Here is a 12,666-nt window from a genome sequence, read left to right on the forward strand (position 1 = left end):
GCAATGCTCATGTGCTTGTGGGTTTAACCACAGGTCACATACACATTCACGCTCCAATCTTGTTGCTGGTGACTATTTGGGATTTTGTAATACCTTGGGGTGTCACCAAGTGGGCACGGGGTGGGAGTGGGTAGACTCATACTAGTTCTTGTTGCTTACTGCAATGTCACAATTTACAATGACTTTTCATTTCTCTGTCTCATTCTGTCTCTTCTACCGGACAGTTTCTACAGCATGGCCAAAGGTGCGGTGGTTGGGAGTCATGAGCTTCTATAGACTGCATGAAGCTCTCTTCTGAGTAGCTAAGCCAGTGATGGACATGACAAATTTTAACTCTCACTTCTTAGCTTCAAAGCTCAGAATGTCTCCATAAACAGTAAAGAACCCTGTATGATGCTCCGTGAAAGACGGAAGACAGGAGGCTCTCCCACAAAGGGGAGGACTCTCCCAAACGTGCCTCAACCCAAAGAGAAGCAGCCTCCCGTGCTCTGCAGACTGTACTTTAGGTCACACACTCAAGTGACCTAAAGACACTCTCCAAGGTCTGTTCTCCAGCTTCGAAAATAAGTTACCTTTGCAAAGACCTTCTGTTAAAAGTGGGGAGGACAGTATGGGCACTTTAAACACTCACCGTACACTTCTTTCAAAATGCACCATCAGGAGCTGGAGGGGTAGGACAAGGGTGCCTGCCTTGCATGCAGCCCTGTGACCTGACTCAGGTTTGATCTCTGGCACCAGATATGGTCCCATGAACTCCACCAGGTCACTCTTGACTAAGCACAGAGCCAGGAATAGCTCCTGAACAGTGCAGGGGATGGCGCAAAACTACACCCTCTCCAAAAATAATGTATTTGGAGGGTTAGGGAGATGGTGTAAAGGCCCAGAGCACAGGTTTTGCATGCGGGACTCTGCATTCAATCCTCAGCACTGCCTGAGATGGCCCAAAAATAAAAATCAGGAAAGCAGGAGGTCAAATCCACTCTCCCAAACTCTTTCCAATCCATAATCAATTTTTTTTTTTTTGCTTTTTGGGTCACACCTGGTGATGCACAGGGGTTATTCCTGGCTCATGCACTCAGGAATTACTAATCCTGGCGGTGCTCGGGGGACCATATGGGATGCTGGGATTCAAACCCTGGTCTGCCACGTGCAAGGCAAACACCCTGCCCACTGTGCTATTGCTCCAGCCCCCACAATTAAATTTTTATAAGGTGGGAAAGGTGACCAGGGAGATGGCTCGGGCAAAAGGGGTGCCTGAATTTCACGTACACAGCCCCCAGATCGAGACTGGAACCACATGAGCCCCAAGCACTGGGCGTGGGCCTGGTGGCCTCCCGCACTGCTGGGCTGGAGCAGTACCTCATCTTCAAAACTCAGCATTGAAACCTCCAGCCTGCTTGGCCACGTTCTGCCAGGAGTGGCCCTTGAGCCCCTGAATGCTCCAGAGGAGCTATCACAGGTTAAAAATAACAATCAAATAGACTTTAAAGTTGGAAAGGGCTGCTTTATTTTCAGAAGCAATGGCTGTCCCATCACTCATGCTCTCATGCCACTGAAACAGCTGAGATACCCCAGGGTATAGGTCGTGAGAAGGTGCATGCCTGACTGGGACACTCTGGATTCACATCCTGCTCTATCCTGTCACTATTGAAGTAGTTTAAATGAAAATGTTTTAAATTCAACTGCTTCCAATACACCTACAGATGGGGGTGTTTTACACTCAGCATCTACAAAGGGTAGAGAAAAATCACAAACACGGCTTAATAAAATAGACCCTTACCATGTTCTGGAAGACATAACAGTCTGGCAGCTCTCGGGAGTGAATTGTCTGTAGGTCAATGCCTTTAAGGCGAAAGGAGATTTCCACGTGTAAGAGCCTGAAAAAGGAAATTCCACAAGGAATGGAGTGACAGAGTCTCACTGCTTTCTTCTTCTCTCCCCATTCCCGTCTCCTGGGAAATGACTTCAGATACATTTACCGATAAAAATCTAGTCTGAAGAAGGGCGAGTTCTTCCACTCCTGGGGCTTCTGGGAAAGAGTCAGGAGGGCCAAGTGGTCACAATCTAGGACAATGAAAACACACACGGTCACTTCAGGCAAGAGTAAATGCTAAAATGAGTGGATCAGAGTATGATGAGATGCAAGATCCATACAATGTTCCAAATATGTCCCAACATAACCTTACTGATGGCAAAGGGAAGGACAGACCTTTAATAAGCCTCTCACAGACACTGCCCTCCGTGACGGAGCTCCAGCTCCCCGAGGAACGAGAGGAGCAGCGTCATGGAGCTCCTGAGATCATGTCCTGCAAGATCACAGGACTACTTAAGGGTCATAGGACTGAACGGATTATTGCAGACAAATGCAATTTTAATATTTGGAGGGAGACATCAATATTTTGCTTTTACATTTTGTCTTTTCCATTTGAGATTTGAGGAAATATTTTTTTTCTCTGTTTTCAGTTGTGGCCTGCAGCAATGGTAAATTGGGCCTTTTTGTGAATAGAACTAAAACATTTTCCCCTTTCTCTCTCTGATAGCATCAGAATGTGAAAACTTTTAAGAGTAAGTATTCTCATTTTCATGTCAATATTTTTTTGCATATATCTAAATAATCTATGTTTCTCTATAATTAACTACTGGCAAGAAGGCTATACTTCTGACACTTTGGCTGGATTTGAGAAAGCTAACAAAGAGAAAGCAGCCTAAAACTTTGGTGATATCTTGGTGCCAGACAATATATCAGGAGAATCAAGAAGGATACCTTTGCAGGTCCAGAAACTCCAATAGTGAAGCCAAAGTGAGAGTACAGTGGCTAGGGAGTTTGCCTTGCACCTGGGCAAGCTAGGTTCAATTCTCAGCATCCCATATGGTCCCCCAAGCACAGCCAGGAGTAATTCCTGAGGGCAGAGTCAGAAGACACCACTGAGTCAACAGTGGACGGCCGTAAGTCAAACAAACAAAAAAAACCCAGAAACTCTAGTATATTTTGGAACTTTGCACAAGAAAAGAAATTAACCCAAAGACATAGCTATTGCAGGCAGAGAATAACAGTGAGATTTTTGCTTTGACTCCCGAGAGTCCTGAGAAACCATTAAGAGCTCAACTTCTTATGAAAATATCCAGCAAAGTAAAAGAGCCAGTGTCAGCCATTTCCAACTCCAGAGTCATGTTGAAAACCACTAGTCTGCATGGCTCTCTAATCTTATTGCCCTTATGCAAATAGGTCAGATGTAGAGAAACTAGATTTTTATTTGCAAAACAATTTTAAACTGGAATTAAATTAAATTAAATTAATTAAAATTGGAATGAGTATCACTATATCACTGTCACCCATCTACCAACCCCCCCATCGGTCACCCCAGGAATGCCTGATGAGGGTCAGGGATGGTAAAGCCATCTGTGAGCACTGGACACTAGAATGCCACCAGCCCCTCAAGGCATATCAAGTTGTGTCTGGAGATCACTTATTCTACTGGTCCCCAACACCCATGATCTCAGGAAGCTGTGGACTCAGGCCGGAGCAAGAAATTGCTCTTTGCAGGAAAAGGAAAGCAAGTCCGTCCTCCGTTTTCCAGGAACGTCACCTTCCCTCGCAGAAAAGAATTTCAGGAGGTAAAATGGTGAAGTGAGAGAGTTTCATTCAAAGAAGTTTACTTAGAGACATGTGAAGGGAGGGAAAGAGAGAGAAAGATGCTTGTTCAAGAGAAAATACGGGGGCTGGAGCGATAGCACAGCGGGTAGGGCGTTTGCCTTGCACGCACCTGACCCGGGTTCGATTCCCAGCATCCCATATGGTCCCCTGAGCATCGCCAGGAGTGATTCCTGAGTGCAGAGCCAGGAGGAACCCCTGAGCATCGCCAGGTGTGACCCAAAAAGAAAAAAAAAAAGAGAAAATACGGTCTTCCCCAGAGGGAAAAGCCAAGAGTAGGCATCAAGTTGAAATGCAGGCCTGTCTCCAGGTTGGAGAATGGGCCATAAAGTTAGAAAAAAAAAGCACATATTTTGGGTCAAGATCTGGCCAATCTCCAGGGCAGAGAGCCCTACACACCTTTCCAAAGTTGGTTTTATAGAAGAGCTTCTTCCTGTCTTGGCCTGGAATGCTCACTGCAGAGAAAAGTTAATCTGGGCACTGTCACAAAAAACTATCCTTGGACTCTGAATGGCCCTTTCGGATTCTTTTTTTTTTGGGGGGGGGTCACACCCAACAATGCTCAGGGGTTACTCCTGGCTCTGAACTCAGGAATTACTCCTGCAGTGCTCGGAGAACCATATAGGATACCGGGAATGGAACCCAGGCTGGCCGCGTGCAAGGCAAACGCCCTACCCGCCGTGCTTTCACTCCAGCCCCCGGATTCTTATTATGACCTTTAGAGTCTCTCAAAGCTCTTTTTTAAGGGGATGGGGGGGGAATCCATCCTTCTCTGGATGGTGCCTTAGTTTCTCTGTTTGGATGGTAGCTCATTTTCTCCAAAGAGCTCAGACTTTGCATCTCAGAGGGATGCAGTCCTCCTGCCTTTGGGCTACTTCAGGGATAGACAATTTTTTAGTTTTATTATTTCCCCAAAACTCATCATTAGGGTGCGCCATCTATCTCTCTGCAACAAAACTAATGTTTCCAGTTTTTCTTCCAATTTTTTTGACTTAGATGAATTAGGAACAAAGTCTTTTTCTGAAACCACACAGGCTAGACATGGAGAACTTGATGAAAATTCCCGAGAACCTATTATCTGAAGATTCTCTGACTTCAACATCTAGATTTTTCTACTTGCTGCCTTCAGAACTTCAGAACGAATTTTCATGGATTTGACAGATGATTCAGGGATGAAGGTGCTTGCCTTGCATGCTGCTGATATTGGTTTGATCCCCGGAACCCCATATGATCCCCCAGGTCCTCCAGGAGTGGTTCCTGAATGCAGAACCAGAAGCCCTGAGTACCATTAGGTGTATCCCTAAAATTAAAGAGAAAAAAGAAGAAAAAAGCTGTTTTTTAAAAATTACAGCATATTAGATGCAGAGAAGTAGCACTGTAGCACTGTCGTCCCGTTGTTCATCGATTTGCTTGAGTGGGCACCAGTAACGTCTCCATTGTGAGACTTGTTACTGTTTTTGGCAGCTTGCCAGGCTCTGCTGTGCAGGTGGGATACTCTCAGTAGCTTGCCGGGCTCTCCAAGAGGGATGGAGGAATCAAACCCGGGTCGGCTTTGTGCAAGGCAAACGCCCTACTTGCTGTGCTATTGCTATATATCTAGATAATATTAGAAAGCAGAGCTCCAAGACCTGCTTTTATTCAAAACACACAAATGAAAAATTTATTTCTACTATGGGAAGGTTAATGGCCAGAAAGCCTGTTCCATGTTTTCTTTGCTCTCTACATGGCTAAGTCTGATTGACATTCTACATGAAAATATGACAGAGAAGTAGTTCTGGATTTTACATTTGGGTTTTTCCTAAAGTTTCCTAATATACATCTTAGGAATAAACTTAGTATAAAGTTAGTATAAAGTTTCCTAATATACATCTCTGCATATTAGATGCAGAGAAGTATGACTGAAAAAATTTTAACTACACTCTCTATAATTTGCCTTATAAATTAATTTTACTCAAATTTTATGTTACATTGTTTGCAGTTCTTGAGTGAGTCTTTCTTTAAATCTGTTTTTAGAGCCTCCAGGTTTACTTGTAGCTTTATTGCCACAGTTACTGCTATTTGGCCACTGAGCACATGGTGGCAGCACAACCTAAGAACTGAGCTTTGTTTTTCTTTTATTTTTTTCTAAAGTATGACAAAAGCCTGACGCTTCAAAGAGAACATAGTCTAAGATGGGCAACCTCAGCATTCAAATAATTTTCACTTACACAACAAAGAATTCCAGCAAATGAACAAGACTAGAGAAATAGATCTTAGATAAAGAAGGGAGGATGGATTGGATATGTTCTTAAAACAGCAGAAACAATCATGGAGTGTTAGAACATCATGTGGAAAGGAGAACAGAAGACACTGAAAATACATTTGAAATGAAAAGTATTTAGAGCAAGATTCCTAACGGAGACTGAAATGTAGTGCTACAGACTTGGAGACACAAATGGAGAGGTGGGTCCATAGCAGGAACACAGGAAGACCCTTGGCCCGAACAGCGACAACCCTGGTCCACAGGCCATCCACGGGAAGGTGATTCCCTACACTGTGAACACAATGCACAACCTGCAATCAACTCATCTAGATAGCTACTAGTTCCCTACTTAAACTATCTTACCCACTACGTGGACCTCAGCTTAGTTCACTTGTAGTTCATTTCCCCTGCTTGTGGGTGGCACTGTGTTTAATCCCTGGCATCCCAAAACAAAAAAACAAAATGAAAATCTATGATGTCCCTAATAAGTTCAAACTTAACTCTCATTTATGCCATCTTTGGGCTTCATCCAATGCATTTAAGAAAATTAACTAAAATCCACTCTCAAGTTTATTAAGAATATTCTTTTTATCTTGTGAGTAGGTATTTTCTTTTCTTTGCAAAAAGACTTCTTTCGATAAATCATATTTAACAACTCAAAGAGTATAATGAGTATACAAGCAATTTCTCAAAAACAAATTAATCAAGTTCCTTCCTTTTGGTTTTTTTTTTAAAAATCCATATTCCAGGGACAGGAGAGATAATACTGAGGGTTAGGCCTTGCACACGGCTGACTAGGTTTGATCCTCAGCATCCCATAAAGTCTCCCAAGCACCTCCAGGTGTGATTCCTGAGCTTAGGGCCAGGAGAGAGCTCTGAGCATCGAGGGTTGTGCTCCCCTGCAACACACACACACACACACACAATCCATATTCTGGCAGAGAGGAAATAATGGCAGGTACCACTGTCCAGAAAGAAATCCTGCTTCCTGCCACGCCATGTTCTACTCAGCCAGAGACCTGAGCTTTGATCACATTTCTTACATCTGTTTTCCAGGAGAGTTCCGTTATGAAAAGCAATAGGTGGGTCACTTGTGTGATGCCTCCCCCTGAGTCACAGAGCTTTCGAGAGTATCAGTGAGGCACATGCAGTGGCATCAGCCCTAGCTTTCACCTTTGGAGCATCCACTGACGCCGAGCATCACTGAGGATGGCCACAGCCCAAACCAATCCCCTTCCCTCCCCGGTTTAAACTGTGCCTATGATCTTCTGACTTCCATAGCTTCTGACTGCTAGCTACTTCAGCCCTGGGGGATTCATCTTCACAACCTCACATAGAAGACAAAGTTGGTTGGGAGCCTGGGGAAATAGCAAAGGGGCAACGGCACGTGTGTGCCTTGCTCCATGGAGGTATCCACACTTCACAGGGTACAGCCCTGGAAACCCCAGAACCCCAGTAGGGTGGTCCCAGTGATCCCCAGGACCACAAGGCCTGAGCACCATACCCTGAGACCCTCGTTCTGAACCAGCAGCTCAGATGGCTGAGAACTGCTGGCCATGACCCCCCCATGGACACATGGACACTGCTTGGGAAAACAGACAAATAAGACAGGTTTGTTGAATGAATAACAAGAGCTCTAGAGTCTTAAGTCAAATTTAGACTTCCAGTAATAAGGTTGTTTTCTTATTGTCGCTTGTTGCTGTTGCTGTCTCCAATGGTGGGGCACAAACCAGGCCTCAGATGGCATGCAGGGCCTCCCAGGTGTGGGCATGCACTCCACCACTGAGCCACAGCCCCTCCCTATGTGCCTGCTTTTAAATTCGCAACAGATTCTACCCAAGGATCCCACTTCATCTGAGCTTTTTGTTGAGTCATTTCCTAAGACAGAAAACTGATACTAATCACAGCTAATGCTGACGAATAGGACTAGGTTTTACAAGGTCATGATACAAATAAGGAATATAAAGCATTGTACACCTAGTATTGAATAAAAGCAGATTTCTCTTTTCAAAAACCCTAACCCCTCCTTGAGGAGCAATAACAACAACCAAAAAACCTATACAGGAAACACCTGCTTAGCCCCTAAAGAATCCCGAGAGCGTTACACCTATCACCAAAGCGCTCTGGACCTAGTACTTAGAGCCCAAGTTTCCTGAGCCCAGACGCTCTCTGCAACTGTGAAAGTGAGAGCCTGCAACAGCTGGGCTGTCCTAAACAAGGTGGGCCTTGGGCTGCCGTCCCAGGAGGGCATTCCTGCTCTTCAGCACTGATGTTAAGGGGTACCAGGGTGGGGGGGACAGGCGTTGGGGCGGGGGGGGGCCGCATCACCTCTCTCAATGTCGCTGTCAATGTTCAGAGTCTCATTCAAAGGGAACACGACCCCTCTCTTGTACTGCTGCTTACACACTTTCAAGCCAATTCCATTGTCTTCACTTTCTCCGTATCCAAGGGTCCCCACGGAGATGTTCTTTAGACGATGATACTGTTTAAAAGAAAACCAGAACAAACCACAGGAGCTTTTGAGAGTCAACCATCAGAGCTCACAAACTCTATCTCTGCAGCCCCCTCTCCACCCCCCAACTGCTGTTCTCTCAGATTTCTCAGGAGACTGTCCAGTGTAAAATACCACAAGCCAGTTTTCCCTGACTGGGCAGAAATACCCTCTGTCAAAAACCTCTCCAGAACTTGTGTTCCAGGTGCCCCAGCCTCTCTTAGAGCCCACACCGCTAGGTTGCCTGCCTTCCCCACCTGGAGCCTGCTCCACCCCTGTTGCATGCCCCCCGCCCCGCGCCCCCGCCAGTGTCTCTCTGAGGGCCAGCACTTCCAGCAGTATAACCTGCTGGCTCCTTCCGGCCTGGGGCCTTGGCTGTTCCCTGGCTTAGATATTCCCTTTATCCTGAGAGGGTCACTGCTTTCAGGGCCTGACTCCAGTACCACCACCTCAGCGAAAATCCCTTTCCCATGAAAATTGCAGCCGCTTGTTACCAGTTTACTGGCATCACCAGGCACTCTCGTCTCCTCCCCGGCTTTATTCCAAAGCAATGAGCAGTTCCTAACCTATCACCGAGACCCAAGCCAACCACCCCCGACAGCTTACGTGAACACAGACTGACAAAACTTACCCTGACATTAGCACAACTTTTACAATGTGCCTAACTTGTCATACTATCTCTTCATTCAAGAGACTCTGGTATTCTGGGACACTTCTGCATGAATGGGGCAAATTAAAACTTAAAAAAATAATGGGGCCAGGGAGAGAGCGCCAAGGGCTGGTATGCAGGCTTTGCACGCAGGAACCATGAGGTTTGATCTCCAGCACAGCTGGGTGTGGCCCCAAAGCCAAAGTAAAAAGAAACACAAATTTGTAACAGGCAAAATCGTTCCTGTGGGGCTGGAGTGATAGCACAGGGGGTAGGGCGTTTGCCTTCCACGTGGCCGACCTGGGTTCGATTCCCAGCATCCCATATGGTCCCCTGAGCATGGCCAGGAGTAATTCCTGAGTGCAGAGCCAGGAGTAACCCCTGTGCATCGCTGGGTGTGACCCAAAAACCAAAAAAAAAAATATCATTCCTGTGATGAAATGTGTAGCTACAGAAATAGCAATAAACATCTTTGGGGAGTTCATGAAATATTTACCTTAGACTATTTTAGTATGGTCTAATTTTTGTGGTAGTTGTTGAGATAAATAAGTTCAAGTGTCAGTATGTTTCTAAAGGATAGGTCATTCGCAACAGAACACTTGCCTGATTGATGGCAAAAAAGATGCTTTCGTAAGCGTCCTCTTGAGTGTACACACTACAACTGTAGTCATCTTCATCCACGCCTGAATAACCTTTCAAAAATAAGTGTTTAAAAGCAATAGTGTTTTCTTCTTTAAAAGCAACTACCAGCTGGTTACTTAAACCAAATCGAACAAGCTAGAAAAGAAAAATAGAAATACAGGAATTTTACCATTTATCAAGGGAGGCAAGTGCTCTCTTATTCTACATAAGGTTTTTTATTTATCTTCCCCCTCCCCCATCTCTATGAACAGCAGCAAGAAAAACTCACTTATTTAGCTTTTACTAAGAGCAATAATGTTAAAGTTTTAAATAAGAAAAATTCCATTAAGCTGCTGCTAACCATTCAAATCAGCAACATACTGTAAGAAGTTATCACTTTTGGCTCTTCGTGAAAACTAAGCTAGAAAAATAAAAGAAGGACTTCTAAGCTGGGAAGTCGGACTTTATTTATTTTTTACATTTGGATTCCAGATTGTTTTAAAAATAGACAGCGGCCTGGAGTACAGAAGCAGGATACTTGCTTGCAGCCAACCTGGTTTAATCCCCAGCACTACATATGCCGCACCCCCACACACACCCTGAGCACCAATACGAGTGTCCCTGCATGCAGATTCCGGAGTAGGACATGAGCACCAGCATCAGGTGTAGATCCCCAACCAAACAAAATAAAATAAAATAAAAATAGATACAGGGAGATCGAGCGATAGCACAGAAGGGAGGGCAATTGCCTTGCACAAAGCCGACCCGGGCTTGATTCCTTTGTCCCTCTCAGAGAGCCTGGCAAGCTACCGAGAGTATCCTGCCTGTACGACAGAGCTTGGCAAGCTACCTATGGCGTATTCGATATGCCAAAACAGTAACAACAAGTCTCACAATGGAGACGTTACTGGTGTCCACTCGAGCAAATCGATGAGCAACAGGATGACAGTGACAATGATACAGGGAGAGCCAAGGGATGGCTTGGTGGCTAACACTACCTGCTTCAATGAGGCCATGCATTTGATCCCTGGTATACCCCACTATCTAGGACCCTCAGTGCTGCCACAGAGTGTGTGCTCTCTCGCCAGGTGTGTGCCCTTACTAACGCAGCATGAGAACGGTTTGAGTCTTGCTGAGCCTGCAGTTAGCACCACCACTAAAGTGCGTTGCATTCCCTGGTGAGCACTGTAGTCAAGTGTTCAAACACTACAAACGGATGTGTGACACCCTCCCTCCTCCATTTTCCCACCCATCTCAACAACTGCAACAGTAGGAAGGGAAAGAATATGAATATGTAAGTACATAAAGAAATAATAATTGGTGCACTTAGGAAAGTCGCAAGTTATGTTTTAGTCTTTGGAAATTAAATCGCAACTGTTTTGCACATGGCTTTTAAGAACACTTTTTTAAAAAATTTATTTTATTGAATCACCATGTGGAAAGTTACAAAGTTTTCAGGCTTATGTCTCAATTATACAATGCTCAAACACCCGTCCTTTCACCAGTGCCCATATTCCACTACCAAAAAAAGAAAAAAAAACCAGTATACCTCCCACCCCCCCACCCCCTCTGCATAACTGCCAAATTTCACTTCCTTTTCTCTTTACCTTGATTACATTCCATATTTCAACACAAAACTCACTATTGTTGTTGGAGTTTCAACACAGAACTCACTATTCTTGTTGAAGTTTACCCCCCAAGAATACGGCCCTATTGACAAGGAAACATTTGATAATTAGTTTTCCACTGATGAGAATAAAGAGATATAAAATCACGTGGCCGCTACTGGTTTAGAATTTCTGTATTTTAGTAATTAAGTCCAGGGAGATTTAAGTTGGAAATTGCATCATTTTCCTTCTTGGAGCAGCATGGAGCAAAAGCTTAGTTCACAGTCTGGAGACATGGCTGCAAGCACTCCCTGGGACCCCAAGTAATATAGCTGGCTCTGGATCCTGCTCGTTCAGCAGCAAAGCGGCTGTGCCAAGGCATGGTCACCTGGGTCAAATCTCGCCAGAGCTCGAGCCGGCACTGGCCCCGGCCTGAGACTGCCCAAGTGTCCCCGCTGTTTCAAGTTCAAAACACATTTTTTTTTTACCCGAGCCACCAAGTTAAGAATACTTTTTGGGTGCTGTTTTTCGGTGACACCTGGCTGTGCTCAGGGTTTACTCTAGGCTCTGCATTCAGAGATCATACCTGGCAGTGCCTGGGGGACCATGTGTGATGCTGGGGACTGAACCTGGGTGGGCTGTGTGCAGGACAAGTGCCTTAACTATCTGCACCTGCACTAGCCCCAAGAATACTTTTTCAAAGTGGGATATTTAGGGTCAGATAGAAAGGAGACAGGGGCTAAGGCCTTGCATCCTGCCGACTCAGGTTCAGACCCCCAGAACTGCATATTTTCCTTCCCAAACTACAAGAGGTCACTCTTAACCACAGAGCCAGAAGCAGTCTCTGAGTTCTGCTGGCTGTGGGGCCAAAAATAAAAATGAAACAAAAGAGGGGGAAAGGTATATTACTAACTACCAGTTAAGGGGTAACAATCATCAAAGAAATTCAATTATTTTAGTTCTGCAAGTACTCTTTTTTATCTTTTTTTTTATTTTTTGGGTCACACTCGGTGATGCACTGGGGCTACTCCTGGCTCTGCACTAAGGAATTATTCCTGGTGGTTCTCAGGGAACCATATGGGATGTTGGAAATCAAACCCAGGTTGGTCTCATGAAAGGCAAACACCTTACCCGCTCCAGCTCCTGCAAGTACTCTTTTTGTTTATTTATTTTTTAATTTTTTTATTAGTGAGTCACTGTGAGGTATAGTTACAAACTTACAAACTTTCGTGCTTGCATTTCAGTCATACAATGATCGAGTACCCATCTCTCCACCAGTGCCCATTCTCCACCACGAATGGTCCCAGAATCCCTCCCACCACCCCAACCCCATACCCCCTACCCCACCCCACCTGTGTGGCAGGGCATTCCCTTTTGCTCTCTCTCTCCCTTTGGGTGTTGTGA

The 12,666-nt window shown here is 45.0% G+C and overlaps 1 protein-coding gene across 1 annotated transcript in view; it reads right to left on the reverse strand.

The window, feature by feature from the left end:
- The window catches only part of MCOLN2 (mucolipin TRP cation channel 2), a 61,293-nt gene that overhangs the window by 28,521 nt on the left and 20,106 nt on the right, over positions 1–12,666 (reverse strand). The window contains exons 3-6 of the mRNA XM_004603317.3: positions 9,638–9,811; positions 8,223–8,376; positions 1,980–2,064; positions 1,781–1,877 (exon numbers count right to left, since the gene is read on the reverse strand). Coding sequence (XP_004603374.1) covers positions 1,781–1,877; positions 1,980–2,064; positions 8,223–8,376; positions 9,638–9,811 — 510 coding nt within the window. The remainder of the gene's footprint in view (positions 1–1,780; positions 1,878–1,979; positions 2,065–8,222; positions 8,377–9,637; positions 9,812–12,666) is intronic.

Source organism: Sorex araneus, chromosome 5 (genome assembly GCF_027595985.1).
Source record: "Sorex araneus isolate mSorAra2 chromosome 5, mSorAra2.pri, whole genome shotgun sequence".
Taxonomy (NCBI): domain Eukaryota; kingdom Metazoa; phylum Chordata; class Mammalia; order Eulipotyphla; family Soricidae; genus Sorex; species Sorex araneus.